This window comes from Sorex araneus, chromosome 2 (genome assembly GCF_027595985.1).
Source record: "Sorex araneus isolate mSorAra2 chromosome 2, mSorAra2.pri, whole genome shotgun sequence".
NCBI lineage: Eukaryota > Metazoa > Chordata > Mammalia > Eulipotyphla > Soricidae > Sorex > Sorex araneus.
The window spans coordinates 217,976,282-217,993,877 of NC_073303.1; the positions used below are offsets into that span (position 1 = coordinate 217,976,282).

Consider the following 17,596-nt stretch of genomic DNA (forward strand, 5'->3'; position numbering starts at 1 on the left):
TCCAGCCCTTTGAGCTAACTTCTTGGCCTCCTGAGAGGGTTTTCGTTTTAGTTACTCATTTATTTATTTGTTTTGTTTTGCTTCTGTACCACCGCCGGCAGTGCTGAGGGCTTACTCCTGGTTCTGCGCTTAGGGATTGCTCCTGGTGGGCTCCGGGATTGAACCCTGGCCAGGTGTGCACAGGGCTAGCATCGTACCCTCTGTGCTCTCTGCCAGCCCCAGCATTTTAACCTTTAGAGATAAAAGAGGCAAACAATTAACTAGACTATGGAGGAACGAGAGAATGCATAAAATCAGGGGCTGGAGAGATAGTACAGTGGGTAGGGCACTTGACTTGCACACAGTTGACCTGGGTTCGATTCCTGGTATCCCATATGGTGCCTCAAGCACCACCAGAAGTATAATTCCTCAGTGTGGAGCCAGGCGTAACTGCTAAGCATCACCAGGTGTGGCCCCCAAACCAAAATCAAACACAAATGCATAAAATCAGAAATGAAAGATTTTACAGAAGAAAAAAACTCATGAGGTTAAAATGAACAATTATACACTCAAAATTGGATACCAGAGAAGATGGAGATAAATTCCTAGAAACATACAACCTGCCAGGACAGTTAAAGAAACAGAGAGTCTGGACTGGAGGGATGGCGCGGTGGGCTGAGAGCAGGCTGGGGTGCAGGAGCCTGGGTTTGCCTGGCACCACATACCGGCTCCTAAGCATACCACTGGTAGCAACCCCTGAACACAGGAATGGCCCTGGAGCATTGCTGGTTGTGGCCACCAAACAAAAAATCTGAACAGGTCCAATATTAATAAGGAAATTGAAGCAATAATTTTTAAAAAAAGCTTAAAAATAAAAGACCAAGAGCAGATGGTTTCCTTGTGGATTCTACAAAATATTTATAGAAGAGTTATTATAAATCCTGCTAAACTCTCCCAAAAAATAAGAGGAATGAGTACTTTCAGACTCATCTTAAAAGGCCACCAAAAGCTTGACAGCAAAACTAGAGAAACACAATACAGGAATACAAAATTACAAGTCAACAGTATACCTGATTAACGTAGTTATAACAATCCTCAATGAAATATTAACAAATCTAGTTCAGCAGCACAATTAAAAAAATTGTACATATGAAATTTATTGCAGGGATTCAGTATCAGTTCAACATCTGCAAATCAGTGCGATGACTACATTAGCAAAATAAAAATCATGATCATTTTAGTATTTGCAGAAAATAATTTGACAGAATCCAAATTTATCATTAAAACCTCTCCATTAAGTAGGTAGAGAAGGAATTCATATCAACATAGTGAAGACCACATTTTACAAGCCTCCAGTTAACATATAGTGGTGAAAAGCTTAAAACTTTTTCTTGAGACTTTTAGTCAGCCACTATTGGAAGCCCTTGCCGAAGTAATTAGGCAGGAGGAAGTGGATAGCTCTATGGTCTGAGTGCATGCTTTGCATTTTGGAGGCCCGTGTTTATTCCCTGGCACCTCTTGATACCCCGAACACTATCAGAAGTAATACCTGAGTGCAGAATCCCTTAATTCCTTGTGCAGGAGTAAGCCTTCACGTGCCCAAGACAGCCAGATGTAATCACTTAAGCACTTATGGCCCCCAGACAAACTAACATGAAACAGAAACAATGATAATAATTGGAAAAGAAGAAATGAAAAATGTTTAGACATTTAACTTATTGGATTTTGGGCCACATCCAGTGGTGCTCAGGCCTTACTCCTGGCTCTGAGCTCAGGGATCACTCCTCGCAGGCTCAGTGGGCCATGTGGGGGTGCTGGAGATTGAACCTGGGCTGGGTGTGTGGAAGGCAAGTGCCCTACCCACTGTGCTATCTCTTTGACCCCACTGTAGACAACATTTTATATAGAAGACCCTTACTGCCACTTAAAAATGATTAATAAACTTAGTGAAGTTACTGGGTAAAAAAAATCAGTATATAAAATTCAGCTGCATTTCCAAACACAAATAATGAGCTGTCAGAAAAAGAAGTTACGAAAACAGTCTAGGGAGTATGGAGAGATCCGGCTCAGTGAGAAAGTGCATGTCTTGGCATGCATGAGACCCAGGTTTGATTCCTGGCACTGAAAGAAAAAATCTAGGAATCAATTAAACTAAAGTAAGACTTGCACCCTGAAAAGTAGAAAACATTGAAGAAATTGAAGAAAACAAATGGGAAGCTGCTTCATATGCATGGAATAGAAGTATTAATGTTAGTAAAGTGTCCATGCTCCTCCTGTATTGGGAACCTGCCAGCATGGATGTGTTTGCACCAAGGCCATGAAGAAGGTGGCCCAGGTCCTCATAGAGCAGTACCACATGTGCCTGGACAGCAGCTTCCACACAGCAGTCACATGTGCGAAGAGATTGCCATCACTCCAGCAAGAAGCTTCACAGCAAAATTGCTGCTTTGTCATTCACCCGATGAAGCGTATCTAGAGGGGCCCGGGCAGGATATTGCCATCAGGGTGCAGGCAGAGGGGTGGGAGCAGAGGCAAAACTCAGCCTGAGGCCTCAGCCCTGGACCAGATCACTGAAGGGGATTCTGACACTTGGAGATGCTCAAACTCTTAGACTTTGTCTATCACCCAGCCTACTAGCTCGGGTGAATTTCAAAACATGAGTGGAGCTTTGTGAATCTACTTGGCTATAGTATTTGCAATAAACCTCCTACAACAACAATAGTGAATGTCTGTACTTATGCAGTGTGATGTATGGTGACTCTAGTTAATCATATTTATTGGAAAGTTGCTGAAAGAGTAGAATGATAGGGCAGGAGAGATAGTACAGGGGTAAGGTTCGTGCCTTGTATGCAGTGGACCCCAGTTCAACCTCTGGCACCTTATATGGTCTCCTGAGCACTGCCAGGGTGATCCCTGAGCACAACTGCGTATGGCTCAAAAAATCCAAACAACAAAGTAAAGCAAAAAGAGTAGACCTAGATCGATGTCAACTGGACTTAATCTGGTAGTGTACCCTTTGCAGTATATATATGTATACACACAAATGCTTTTATTATGTTTTGTTTTGGGGCCATACCTGGTGATACTCGGGGTTAGTCTTTTTTTGGGGGAGGGGGGTCACACCTGGTGATGCATAGGGATTATTCCTGGCTCATGCACTCAGGAATTACTCCTGTTGGTGCTCGGAGGACCATATGGGATGCTGGGAATTGAACTTGTGTTGGCCGAGTGCAAGGCAAACGCCCTGCCCACTGTGCTATTGCTCCAGCCCCTTGGGGTTCCTCTTTACTCCTGCTTACACTGGAGTTACTGCTGGCAGTGCTCAGGGGACCATATGGGATGCTGGGGATCGAGCCTGGTCAGCCACCTGTAAGGCAAGCACCCTACCCACTGTGTATCTCTCCAGCCCCAACAAATACCGAATCATTGCTATGCACCTGAAACTTATCTCATTTGTTAGCAATACCTTGAAAGAAAGAAAGAAAAAAGATGTATTGCTGTTTGACACAAGAAGTCTGTACTACTAAAGGCAATCTACAGATTCATTGCGCTTCTTACCACATTTATTTGCATAGAGTCACAGATTCCCAGATAGCCAAAATAATCTTGAAAAAGAAGAGCAAAGCTGGATGTAGCATGCTTTCTATATCTAATCTGTAATATAGGGGCAGGGGAAATAGATTAAAGGTCTGGAGTACATGAGGCTCCAGATTTGCTCCCTCGTACCACTGGGTTCCCTGAGCACTGCCTGATGTGACTCTGGTTGCTTCAAGGTCTGTTGGGTCTGAGCACTGCACTGTCTGCTAGAAGTGATCATTAGGAAAATCAGTGGAAGTGACTGAAGTGCGTAGGCCCAAGGAATAAATATATTGCAAAGCTATAGCAATTTAAACAGTACGTAAACACATAGATTAGTGAAACAGCCCAGAAACTAATTCAGGCATAAATGATCAGTTAATATACAACAAAGGAGTGAAAAATATATAATCAGGAAAGAACAATTTCTTCAGAACTAGTGTTGAGAAAACTGGATAATCACATGTAAAAGAATGAATCCACTGTCTTACACTATACACAGAAAACTTAGACTAGATTTAAAAGAATTGGGACCAGAGCAGTAGTACAGTGGGTAGTGTGCTTGCCCTTGCATGCAACTGGCTCAGGAGTAACCAGGGGTACTCAGGAATTAGCCCTGAGCATCGCTGGGTGTGGCCTCCCTTTCTAAACCAAAAAACTTTTAAAATTGAAATGTGAAAATAAAATCTCTGGAAGAAAACATAGGCAATGAGTTCCTTGACACTGTTAATAAATTAGATGCTTTTTTGCATTTTGTTTTGATACCAAAGACAACAAAAGCAAAAACAAACACATGGAACTACCTAGGACCAGATAGCTACTACACAGCAAAGGAAACCCTCACAAAATGAAAAGACAATCTTCCTTCCTTCCTTCCTTCCTTCCTCAGACCATAGAGCTATCCCCTTCCTCTGTCCCTCTCGGAGAGCCCGGCAAGCTACCGAGAGTATCCCGCCTGAATGGCAGAGCCTTGCAAGCTCCCTGTGGCGTTTTCGATATGCCAAAAACAGTAACAGGTCTCACAATGGAGATGTTACTGGTGCCCGCTTGAGCAAATTGATGAGCAATGGGATGACAGTGCTACAGTGCTACACTGAAGCTCATCCCATAGTACTCTGGTGTGCTCTCATTTCTTTTCAGACTCTTTTCCGTCTTCCATTTTTTGGTGGAGGTTTCCTCCATCTCATGTTGGAGTTTCTTGATCTTTTCCTCAGCTGCTATAATTCTGCTGCTCAGAGCTCGTACTGGCTTATTCTTTTTAATATCACCTACTAATTCTTCATTTCTGCTTGTAGTTTTCTCATTTCAAATCTCATAGTTTATTGTGTTTTGCTTCTATGCTATCATTTCCTTTATTCATTAAACATCCTCACCACAGTATCACTAAAATAATTTTCTGAGGATTTACGGTGCCGGTTGGTGTTCTTTGTGCATTCTGTGCCATTATTTTTGTTCATTGGATGTGGGGCTTCTCTGTGTTTTTCCCACTAGTTTCCTAGTGTCCCTGTTGTGCTGGAGTGAATCTTTGTCGTTAGACCTTTTTGAAGATGCTGCGGGATTAAGCTGGGGTTTGCTGCTTTCCTTCTCGGCCCGTCTTCACTGACTGACAGGAAGTAGAACTGTGAGCAGTGTGTCGTTGGTTGAGTAGATAGATACAGGGCTGAGTGCTCCTGGAGCTGTAGTGTGGACCCATCGATACGACAGAGGTCAGGTGTGGAGGCTGGGTACTTAGACGGAAGGGAGGGCCTCCGCCTTTTGTTCCCAACAGGACCAGTGACCTCACCTGGAAGGTGGAACAGCGAGGAGAGGTCTTGGTTCCGTTCTTGAGGGCTCAGTCCCCATGACTTACCACTCGTTCTAAGCTCCCCATTTGAATGCTGTCATCAGCTGGGCCTAGAGCGTAACGTGAAACTGGGGAGGATGCATTCAGGGCCTAGTAGAGAGTTTAGGTTAGGTTATTTGTCCATCATCATGCAGCCAAAACAAAACCACACAGGTAGCATTCACATAACCTTTGTTATAGCCTGTTTTACAATTATTCTATTTTGTTTGGCATTATTTGTCTCCTATGCCAAATGTATGAATTAAACTTTATTATAGGTATAATTATATAGGAAGAAACAGTGTGTGTAGGATTCAGTACTTTTTAATTTATAGGCATCTCCTGGGAGTGTTGACATATCTACCCTAAAGTAAGAGCTAAGATAACAATTATATATCCAAATTTCCTAAGCGATCTCAATCAAGATACTGCTTTTATAGTTTTCTTTCCAGTCTTACAATTATTTTAAGAGTATGTGTTCCAATTTTTATTTCAGAGCAGTTTTCTTCCCCTACTGCCCACCACCCATTTCTTTTGCATTGTTTTTGGGTCCCAGGATGTGCTCAGGGCTTACTCCTGACTCTGTGCTCAGGGAGCACTCTTTGTGGGGTTCCGGGGGCCATGTGTGGTGCTGGGAGTTGAACCTGGGTGAGATGTGTGCGAGGCAAGAGTCCTACCTGTTGTACTGTATCTCAGGCCCTTCCTTAAAAATAAAATGTCTACAATAGTTTAGTTGTATTGAATGTTTTACAGTTTGGGTTTGTCTTAATTAGATTCATATTAAACATTTTTGGCAAGAATACTACTTACATGATATGCTCTCTTTTTACATAATGTCACTTAGTCACATCATTGTTGATACTAAATTTGATCACTTAGCTAAGTTTATGTTAAGTTTTGCAGTGTTGGGAATTGAAGCTGGATTCTCCCTTCTATACCACAAGTGCTTTCTCTCTGTACCGCATTCCTTCATTTCTTTTTTTTTAAAGGTATCTTTCTACTTTGTAACTTGCTATCTGTGGGGTGATACTTTTTTTTTTGTGGGGGGGCCACACCTGGCTGTGTTCAGGAGTTACTCCTGGCTCTGCACTCAGGAATCAGTCCTGGCTGGCTCAGAGGACCAGATGGGATGCTAGGGGTTGAACCTGAGTTGTCTGTATTCAGGGCAAGAGTACTCCCACGGTACTATCACTCCAGCCCCTGGGATGATACTTTGAAGATTGTTCAACTCTTTTAAGCCTCAACTTTTTTTTTCTTTTTGGGTCACACCTGGCGATGCACAGGGGTTACTCCTGGCTCTTCACTCAGGAATTACTACTGGCGGTGCTCAGGGGACCATATGGGATGCTGGGAATCAAACCCGGGTTGGCTGTGTGCCAGCCTCAACATTTTACAAGTATCTATTGGCACTAAAAATAAAAACTGATCCTTGTCCGAATCATTAACGTTGTTGGTCATAAAAGTTGTTTCTCCCATTTCTTCTCCCATGTGTTGACATTTTTCATTTTTATTTTTATGCCAGCAGTGTTCAGGGGCTACCCCCAACTTGGTGCTGGGGGCCTGGGGGCTTATCCCATTAGTGTTATGGAACCATTTGGTTCTGGGGGTCTAATCCAGATCTCATACATGCAGAACATGCACCTCAGATCTTTGAGCCATCGTCCCATGCTGTTGACGTTGTTTCATTAAGGAGAATGTCTTTTTAGTTTGGTTTTGTTTTTGAAGATAGCTGTAGATTTTGGTGTCTAAAAAAAATTCATTATGTTATGATCTGTGTGATTGCTGTTGAAAACAGTAATGATATTCAAGGGGGATTAGCTTAATATCAGCTTTGCATGTTTGTGCATGCAAAGCTCTTGCTTCGCATGTATGAACAGCCTTAGGTTAAACTCTTGGCACTGAGGGAAAAAAATGCTAACAGTATTCAATATCTAAACTAGTGCATTTGTCCTAAACTTGATCAAAGAGAATCTCATTAAATTGATTCCATTTGATACGTGCAGTTGAGTTTTAAGTCTGAAATTTCACTCTTCCATGGCGTAGGGCATTTTGGCTCATTTTGTTCCAGATTTCCAACGAGTTTCTTTAGGAATTCCTGATTCTTTCAGTGGGAAATGGTTTCTTTAAAAGAAGAACTGGTTCTCTTTCTTGTTTATCCTTAGTTATCTTTATGGGGTCAGATATATCCAGTACAAAAATTATAAGTGGTTTTAGATCTAAGGCCTTCTGTGTCTTCTCAGAAATACTTGGTAATAAAATGCTTGAATGAAATTAGTTCTCAGAGCTAAGTCGAGTTATAGGGAGGTCTAATGACTTGCCATGGATATGGGGATTGCACAGAAAATTAGTATTGTATTTTTTCCTTTTAGTGATAGGTGAAGGTTAAAATAAGTTTTCACATGTGCTTGTTCTCATGTAACCCAGTTTTTTTTTCTTTCCAAGAAACCTCAGAGTTTTCTTCTTTGTATCTTCTGGATTTCTGAATTAAAATCTCCTTAGATAAGGAATACTTCTAAGCCAGGCCTTTCATACTTTTTTTATACTTTAGTTTTAAGAATAAGTGTCTTGTATTCATCTGCATGTTGACCTCTAAATCTAAGAAACAGGCATGAAATTTCAGTGTTTATTATAGTGAACATTTCAGATACTTTTTGGTTTTGTGGTAGTGGGACTCCTTATAATGTTGTAGAAAATTTAAACTAGGATTAGACCTAGAAATAGTTTTAACATATTGTTGATATTTTGCTTTAGGAATACATAAGAAAGGAGACAAGTTAGTTTCTTTCACAGAAAACATTTTTTACTGAAGGTGAAAACCATTAAACTTATCTATTTGTATATCCTTTAATCTAGAAACAAATAAGTTATAAGGAAAGTGGTGGTGTGCAATTAACATATTCAGGCAGACTGTTTAAAATCTTGTCTGTTGGGGCCAGAGAGATAGTGCAGTGGGTAGAGCATTTGCCTTGCATGTGGCCGATCTGGGTTTGATCTCCAGTATTCCAGATGGTCCTCTAAGCACTGCCAGGAGTACTTCCTGAGTGCTGAGCCAGGAATAACCCTTGGGCATAGTCAGGTGTGACCCAAAAAGCAAATAAATAAAATTTAAAAAATAAAATTATAAATTGTCTATGGGGACCAGAGTCATAGTACAGTAGGTAGGGCACTTGTCTTGCATGTGGCTAACGGGGTTTGATCCCTGACTTTTCATGTGGTTCCCCCGAGCACCACTAGGAGTGTTTCCTTGGTGCAGAGCCAGGAGTAACCCCTGAGCATTTCTGGGTGTGGCCCCCAAACAAAAACCAAACAAGAATCTTGCTTATGGGAGGAATACAGAATATATTTTTTCAGGGGGTGGAGATAACTATTTCCAGAAGTCATAGATAATTTAATTATCATCATTGCTTATCTTTCAGTTGATCACATGGCATATATTTCATGTGGATTATTGCTTTCAGATTACTTAAGAAATTAGCTGCCTGGCAACATATAAAAGTGCAGATAAAAAAATGAATGCATTCCTTCCAACTATTTCTATTACTTGCCTAAATTTAGAACCATGCAGAGCTTCTGCAGAATTGAATTCTCTAAGGATTTTAATAGTCAAGACATACAATATTCAGCTTTTCAGAGTAAGGAGGAAAGTAGCTTTAAATTAATTTTTGCACTGTCACCTAAACTATTTAATTAAGACACAAAGCCTAATGAAATGACAGAAATGTTCTGAGAATTTTATTTGACTTGCTGAAAACTTGTTAGAGCTGAGACTGTAGTGACAGATATAATTTTTTTTCCTTTCGTAGGTGAATTGCTGGAGGCTATCTACCATCCACTCCCCATTGCTGCCCCAAATTATGTTTGATGGTACAGGTCTTATACTTCAGCTGAATGGATGAGGCAATGCATCTGAGCTAGAGATCAGGTGAGCATTTGGATACTTTTGAGTCAATTTGTTGATATTGTAATTGTTTTGCATGTGTGTGAAGTCTTACTAATTAGAATTTTTTCTGTTTTGGAGTGTGGGGATCATATCCAGGGCCACAAGCGTGTGCTCTGCCTGCTAAGCCATTATCTCTAACACTAGTGTAGGGTATTTTAAGGAGGAGGTTATTCCACGTTTGTACCACTCTACATGAAATGTGAAAAGCTGTTGAATTGGGAAGGATCTCAGCATATTAGGATAAAATAAATGGTTACATTGAATAGTTAATTTAAATATAATATGAGGGGACTAAGAGATATACAGGGTTACGTTGCTTGCCTATCATGTGACCAAACCTGGTAAAATCCCAGGCACTGAATATGGTTCCCAAACGTGCTGTTTACTAAATAAAAATTTAAAAACTCCAGGGATCGAATCCAGGACCATATATATGAGAAGCACACATTCTCCTGGTAAGCCATACCCTGTCTTTGAGATTCGCTCTATAAGAAACAGTTTTATTAGGGAAACTTTTAGACATTTGAGTGTAATAGAAGTAATACAACTAACTTCTATATTTGCAGTTATTAGCTGAGAGCTAACTGATTTCATATATGTTCCTACCCCCTCCCATTCTGTTTTTTTTTTTTTTTTTTTTTTTTTTTTTTTTTTTTTTTTTTTTTGCTTTTTGGGTCACACCCAGCGATGCTCAGGGGTTACTCCTGGCTTTGCACTCAGGAACTACTCCTGGCGGTGCTTGGGGGACCATATGGGATGCCGGGGATCGAACCCGGGTCGGCCGCGTGCAAGGCAAACGCCCTACCCGCTGTGCTATCGCTCCGGCCCCTCCCATTCTGTTTTGAGGCAAATCCGTGACATATTTCATTCAAAAGTTTTCAGTCTGTCTCTAAAAAATAAGCACTAGCAATACCATTTACACATCTAAAATGATTATTAATTCCTTATTATTAAATATTTGGAGTTCCTTTTTCCTTGATTGTATAATAATATTTTGGGGGGCTACACCCAGCGGTGCTCAGGGCTTATTTACTCCTGGCTCTGCACTCGAGGATCACTTGGGCAGAGCTTGGGGGGGGGACCATAATGGGGTGTTGGGGATTGAAACTGGGTTGGCTACATACAGGGCAAGTGTCCTACCTGCTTCTGTACTATTGCTCCAGCTCCAGTTTTTGAAAAGGCACATATATGTATGTACATATGGGTGTGTGTATATGTGTCTGTGCGTGTGTTTATGGACATTCTCAGTTAAGACAGGATTCATGGCTAAGGAATTAACTCAAGGTACTAGAGTACATGTCTGGCATGTATAAAACTTCAAGTTTGATCTCTGGTACCACATGCCTCCAGGTACCTCCTGGTGTGCTTCTTTCTACTGGCTTTCAACACAGCTGGGCATAGCTTTCCTTCCAAAAATAGGATCCAAGAGCAGCATTTCTTTCTTTTTTTCTTTTGGATTTCTTTCTTTTTCTTTTGGATTTTGGGCCACATACAGCAATGCTCAGGTCTTGCTCCTGGCAGGCTCTGGAACCATAAGGGATGCTGGGGACTGAACCCAGTTTGGCTGTGTGCAAGGCAAATGCCTTGCCCACTATACAGTCGCTCCGGCCCCCAAGGTCATCATTTTCTTAAAAATCTCAGTGTAAAAGTTTTCTTCTGCCCTCTTTTATTTTCTTTGCAGTTTGTTGAAGAAATTGGATTATCTGTCTAGTAGAGTTCCTCACAGACGGATTTAATTATCAGCATCATAGTGGTGTCATTTGAGATATTTCTGTTTATCGTATTTCCTTCAACTTGGGAATTATATTCAGAGTCTTGATTAGATTGAGATGCTGATCTTAAAAGCAAATCATTGGTTTTGGCTAGAATACTTCATAGTGTAATTCCTTTAGGAGGGATTTGCATTATTATGTCAGCAGACTGTTTTTTTTTTTTTTTTTTTGGCCACAGCCAGCAACGTTCAGGGACTACTACTGGGTCTCCACTCAGAAATTATTCCTGGTGCTTGGGAGACCATAGAGGATGTCCAGGACTGAACCTGGGTCAGCTGCGTGCAAGGCAAGTGCCCTACCTGGCGTGCTTTCGCTTTGACCCCAGTTCAGCAGCCATTGATAGTCATGCAGATCCCGTCAGTAAAATTTATTAGGGGTTAAACTGGTGATACTCAAATCCTAGTTGTTGTTTTTTTTCCTTAATTTTGCAATCAGACTTTTATTGAAACCCTAGTCCTTTGATTCCTAGCTAAACAGACTCAGAAAACTCACATTAACTGCCTGAATTTTGGTCTTCAGTTGTTAAAAAATGATACCAATGGGGGGGCCAGAGAGATAGTACAGTGGGTAGGACGCTTGCCTTGCACTTGACTGACCTGGGTTCAACCTCTGGCATCCCAAAGGGTCTCGCTTGAAGTAACCCCTGAGCACCACCTGGTGTGTCCTCAAAACAAAAGCAAACATGTGATACCGATGTGTACAGGTGTTAAAATTCAGTTGGGCAGGATTTGGAATATACTTAAAATGGGACCTAGAAAATATTATTATCTACTGACGTTTCTTTTTTTGGGTATAGGAACCCATCTTGATTGTTCTAGGGGACCATATGGTACCAGGGATTGAATTTAGAACTCTCACAGGCAAATCATATTTTTTTAGCCCTTTGAACTCTCTCCCTGGTCCAGATTTGAACTTTCTGTTTTTGTTTGTTTTTATTTTGAGACCACACCCAGCAGTGCTCAGGGGTCCTCCTGGCTCTGCACTTGAGGACTGCGCCTGGTGGGCTTGGGGAATTATATGAGGTGATGGGGTTCAAACCCACATCAGCTGCCTGCAATACAAGTGCCCTACCTGCTGTACTGTCTCTCCAGTTCTCAAATTTGAGCATTTTATCATTTCTTTTAGCTGGAAAACTTTATATTTACCCTTATTACAACTGTTGCAGGAAAAGTGGGACAAGTGTTTCAGTTTTCTGTTGTTTTTAACTTCATTCCCAACAGTACTCAGACATAGCTCTGTGCTCAGGGGTTGCTCTTGGTGAGAGTTGGGGAACTGTGTGGTTGTGGGGATCGAACACAGGCCTCGTTCATGCAACACTTGTGCTTAATCTGCTGTGTTCTCACTCTGGCTTCACAGTCTTCCTTTTCATTTATAGTTATTGCCATTTCAAATATAGTGAGTTTGGGACCAGAGATATGCCTCAGTGGACTAGAGTACATAAAAAGTATGACCCCAAATCAAAACAAAGCAAAATAAAACAATAGTGTGTTTGTTCAGCATCTTTACGAAGGTGAGTGAAAAAAATTAACATATAGTCATTATAAACTCTCCAACTTAAGCATAATTTTGCATTTCAGCCAATATTTGGCTTTATCCTTATGGAAATCTCATTGATCTTTTTAATTTTGGTAAATCCGGAACTTCTTTAAATTCCCCAAGTTCTGAGAGAGGTGGAGAGAGAAGGAGAGAGAAAGAGAGGAAGGGAGAGGGAGCGAGAGAAGGAAAATGTCTGCCATAGAGGCAGGCTGTGCTATCACTCCAGCCCCCAAGCATCAGACCATGCTCAGGAGGGTGTAAGGCTAGATCTGCCGCTCTTCCTTCAGCTCATACAGGTTCAGTCAGAACTTGAGGCGCTGGGCAACGGTTTGGACGTCGGTGGCAAGCCCAGCCAGGCCGATATAAAGCCGGTCACCCGTGGGAAAGATCTTCTGAAAGTCACTGTCTGGGCCTGGATCCCAAAGCGCCTGTCAGCAGCGATGGCCACACAGTTCTTGCCCTGCAAGGCCATGACGGCCCGTCTGTGATAGGACATAACAGACACGCCTGCGGTGTATTGGGACCCACAACCGCCGCATTTGTCACTAAGTGGCTCAGACCCGCACTTGCACAGCCGCTCTCGCTGCTCTGAAGTACAGATTCTCGAACTTTTCTTTTCCTGTTTATTTATTGATTTTTGGCCACACCAGCAATGTTCAAGACTTAGGCTAGGGTTGGGTGAACATAGTGGCTGCCAGGGACTTTGCTGCCTGGGTCACCTACGTGCAAGGCAGGTGCCTTACCTGCTGCTTTGCAAGTGCCTCACTGGCCCACATTTTATTTATTTATTTATTTTTTGCATTTCAATGACTAGATTTTATTTTCTAACTTAGTAAAAATATTCATAGCACTGGCTATACATTTTCACCTCTAAAGATATAGTTTAAGATTCCTGGTTGATTGTATCCTGAAGAAATCAAGGATTTCATTAGATAAAAATTTCTGGTTGTGTTGTATCTTAAGTATGGACAGACTCTATGCTCAAGTCTTTTTTAAAAATACAGTCTGGGGAGGGGGTCGGAGTGATAGCACAGCGGGGAGTGCGTTTGCCTTGCACGGGGGTGACTCGGGTTCGATCTCTGGCATCCCATATGGTCCCCCAAGCACCGCCAGGAGTAATTCCTGAGTGCAAAGGCAGGAGTAACACCTGAGCATTGCCAGGTGTGACCCAAAAAGTAAAAAAAAAAAAAAAAATACAGTCTGAAGAGGCTGCAGTGATAGTCCAATGGGTAGGACACTTGCCTTGCACGAGGCCAACCGGAGTTTGATACTTGGCATCCGATATGACCCCCTGGGCACCACTAGGAGTAATTCCTGAGTGCAGAGCCAGGTGTGGCCCATAAACAAAACAGCAAAACACTAACAAAATATATAGTTCATGATTTAGCAGGAAGAATTAGGAACTTGGTACTGGATAGTTTTACAACAGTTAAGTAACTGTTGTTACTTATTGCTTCTTTAGAGTTTATTCCAGTGAGAGCTGTACATTATCAGTTTGGTTTTGTGGTTGCTGATGGTCATGCTTTCTTGAAATAGAATACATCTCTAGTTGCTGTCTTAAGCGAATTTTGCTCATTGTGTTATAAAAGTTAGGCTCTGACGAGGTTTCTACTGAAGATGGCGCACAGAATATCCTCATAATTTTCCTTTTATTCCTCTTGGCATATATGAAGAGAGCAAAGTTCACAAGGATCACCACCAAATAAGCATTGGTGGCTTCATTCCAGGCCTCATGCACGCTATAATCCATAGAGCCATCGTCTGCCATCATGCTGTAACTTCTAGGCATGGGGGCTGTGGGCTCGGTGGCAGTGGCTTGGCTCGGCGCTCTTACCCGGACACAGGGCCGGGAGTGCAGGAAGTGGCCCCATGGCCCCAACGGCCCCTTCTTTGTCCTGGCCCACATTTTTAGATTTATTTATTTATTGGCAATGCTGGACATCAAACCTTCAGCCTCACACATGGACGGCAAGTGAACACTGAGCCACATCTTTTTTCTTTTTCTTTTTTTGCTTCTTGGGTCACACCTAGCGATGCACAGGGGTTACTCCTGGCTCTGCACTCAGAAATTACTCCTGGCGGTTTTTGGGAGACCACATGGGATGCTGGGAATTGAACCCAGGTCAGCCGTGTGCAAGGCACTACCTGCTGTGCTATCACTCCAGCCCCTCTGAGCCACATTCTTGGGTTCTAGATTTAGCTTTTTTTGGTTGACATTTACATTTAATTATTTGAATTAGAAATTATAAAAGTAGAAAAATAGAGTGAATTGTTTTTTCTTCTTTAGCCTAAACTCATCAATTCTTTCCAGAGTTACTGATACCACTTTGGGTGTATGCATATACTTTTGAAGTATAAGTATTAAATAGCTATAAGTATATACATATACGCATATGTTTGTAAATATGCATATATGCTTGGTTTTGTTTTGATTTTGGCTTTTGTGCCACATCTAGCAGTGCTGAGGGCTATTCCTGGCTGTGCACTCAGGGGTCACTCCTGGCAGTGCCCACGGACCATATATGGTGCCGGGGATAGAACTAGGGTCTGCAGCATGCTAGGCTGGCTGTGCTATCTTTCCACAGCAATGAAATGTGCTGCTATTATTATTATTATTATTATTTTTACTAGGGCCACCCCAATGGTGTGGTCTGCTGTGGCCATCTGGGCTGGTGATTGATCATATTCCACTCCTTTGACCTAATTCCCTGCTCTTTTTTGGGGGGAGGTGTTTGTTTTGGGGCCACACCTGGTGATACTCGGGATTTACTCCTGTGGTTAGCTTTACTCCAGGTCGGGCTAGGGGATTGAACCTGGAGAGCATCTATGAAAGTTGCAGTGACCCCTAGAGAGTACCACAATCAGAATGTGTACGAGCAGGATTAAAGAGAAGGTTGCAAGAACCACAATGGAGTGTAACACTCATTGGCACCACAGCCTGATGCAAAGTGCCTTTGAGTACAGCTAAAACTATCTGAACATCTGTGCCAGGTAGGCGTGGCCTGCAGTTCCGATTGATGCAGTGCCATGACAGTGAAGGTAAGGAAGGAAAGCAAAAGGCTTTTCATTTGAAAGTGTTTTGTTATGTACATTATAAAGGGCATATGAATTTTAAAAGAATATTTAAATACATTTTAGTTTTATTTCTAATACACTAAATGTTAGCAAATACGTAGCCCACATAAATTACATTTCTTGAGTCTATAGAAATTTTCATTTATTTTTCTTTTGTGTTACTGCAAACCAGATCAAAGAACTCACAGATGCAAGGTATGATGAACTCTACCACCTAACCATTTTCCTAGTTCCTTACTTAAAAAAAAAAAAATGTAATACCCGGGATGGAATCCAGGGCGTCACACATGTGAAGCAAATGTTCTACTCTAAACTTCATCCCCGGCATGCTCTGCAGTAATTTTTTTTTCTTCAAATTGGGCCATAAAGAAAGTTCAGAGGTCTGGAGTGTATGCCTTCGTGTAGGAGTCTGAGGTTCAGTCCCGAGCACTGTGTGGTTCCCCAGGCAGCAGTGGGTGTGACCTAAATTTTTTAAATTAAATAATTAAAAGGTCAGAGACCAGAATATTTGCTCTGCCTCCTATATTCCTAGCCCTTCAAGACCTGCCAGGAAGCCTTTGCTTAGAGCTCAGGTGAACATTTTCTGGGAATATTTTTTGCGGGGGGGCGGTTGGGCCATACCCAGTAGTGCCTAGGGCTTATTCCTGTCTTGTACTCAGGGATTGTTCCTCATGGACTTGGGAGACCATCAGGGTGCTAAGGCTTGAACCCGGGTCAACCACATGCAAGACAAGTGCCCTATCAGCTGTACTATCACTCTAGCCCCTCAGGTGAACTTTTTTTTTTTTCAGTATCTATCAATGCTGTGATAAATGAGCAGTGCTAAAATTCAGTCCAATGCTGAGGGCTCCACTATAAATACATGTGGGTCAAAAAATTTCAAACTGGGGAGAGGCGGAGAGATAGTACAGAGGTTAAGGTGCTCACCTTGTACATGGTTGCCCCTGGCTCAGTCCCTGGCATATGGCCCCCCCCAAACACTGCCGGGAGTGATCCCTGAGCACAGAACCAGGAGAATGCCCAAAGCATCACCCAAATTTGGCATGGACCCAAAACTACACACACACAAAATTTCAAACTGGGGAGCCAGAGAGGTAGCTCTGAGTGTACACTTTGCACTCAGATTTGATCCCTGGCACCACACAGTTCCCTGAGCACTGCCAAGAGCACCCCCCAAGCCCAGAGCCAGGAGTAGCCCTTGGAGCACTGCACACTATGTGTGGCCAAAAAAAAAAAATCAAAGATAAGTCAGTTATTTTGGGTATATCCACCATGACTGAGTCCTCTTTTAAGTCTTTAATGAAATTCTGAAATGTAAAGTGCATATTGAAAGAAGGCAGTATTGCTATATTTATAAAAATCACACACCTGTAGAAATTTATCTCAGTGGTTGCTATTCCAAATGTACAAGATAATGTAAGTATAAAGTTATTCATGGAGCATTCATGCTGAGAGAAGTCAACCCGGAGAGGGACAGATACAGAATGATTTATCTCCTGTGTGGAGTACCAAGAAGCATAATAAGAGAATAACACATGGCCAACAGCATCAGAACCTGAAAACTGGTCTAAGAATTGAGCTTACCGTGACGGGGATGGGGAGGGGTGGGGAGACAGAGAGGGCAGAGAGACAAGGACGGGTTTACAAGGGAGGAACACTCAGAAGATGGTCAGGGGAATGGACAGTCTGATGGAGGGTGTGGTGGACATGGTGGACATGAAACCTTATCACTAACAGTATTGGAAATCATGGTGTCTCAAATAAAATTAAAAAAAAAACATTAAAATAGAAACAGAGGGGGCTGGAGCAATAGCACAGCGGGTAGGGCATTTGCCTTGCACGTGGCCGACCCGGGTTCAAATCCCAGCATCCCATCTGGTCCCCTGAGCACCGCCA

At 42.2% G+C, this 17,596-nt stretch overlaps 2 protein-coding genes across 3 annotated transcripts in view; one reads left to right on the top strand and one right to left on the bottom strand.

Moving 5' to 3' along the window:
- Nucleotides 1–17,596, top strand: part of R3HDM2 (R3H domain containing 2) — a 184,269-nt gene that overhangs the window by 23,057 nt on the left and 143,616 nt on the right. For both annotated transcript variants that reach the window (XM_055128739.1, XM_055128740.1), the window contains exon 2: nt 9,181–9,299. The gene's annotated coding sequence lies outside the window, so the exon portion shown is untranslated. The remainder of the gene's footprint in view (nt 1–9,180; nt 9,300–17,596) is intronic.
- Nucleotides 13,702–14,603, bottom strand: LOC101555066 (small integral membrane protein 19-like). Its single transcript, XM_055128747.1, has one exon. It carries the CDS (start codon nt 14,529–14,531, stop codon nt 14,091–14,093), a length of 441 nt encoding a protein of 146 aa, XP_054984722.1. The 5' UTR covers nt 14,532–14,603; the 3' UTR covers nt 13,702–14,090.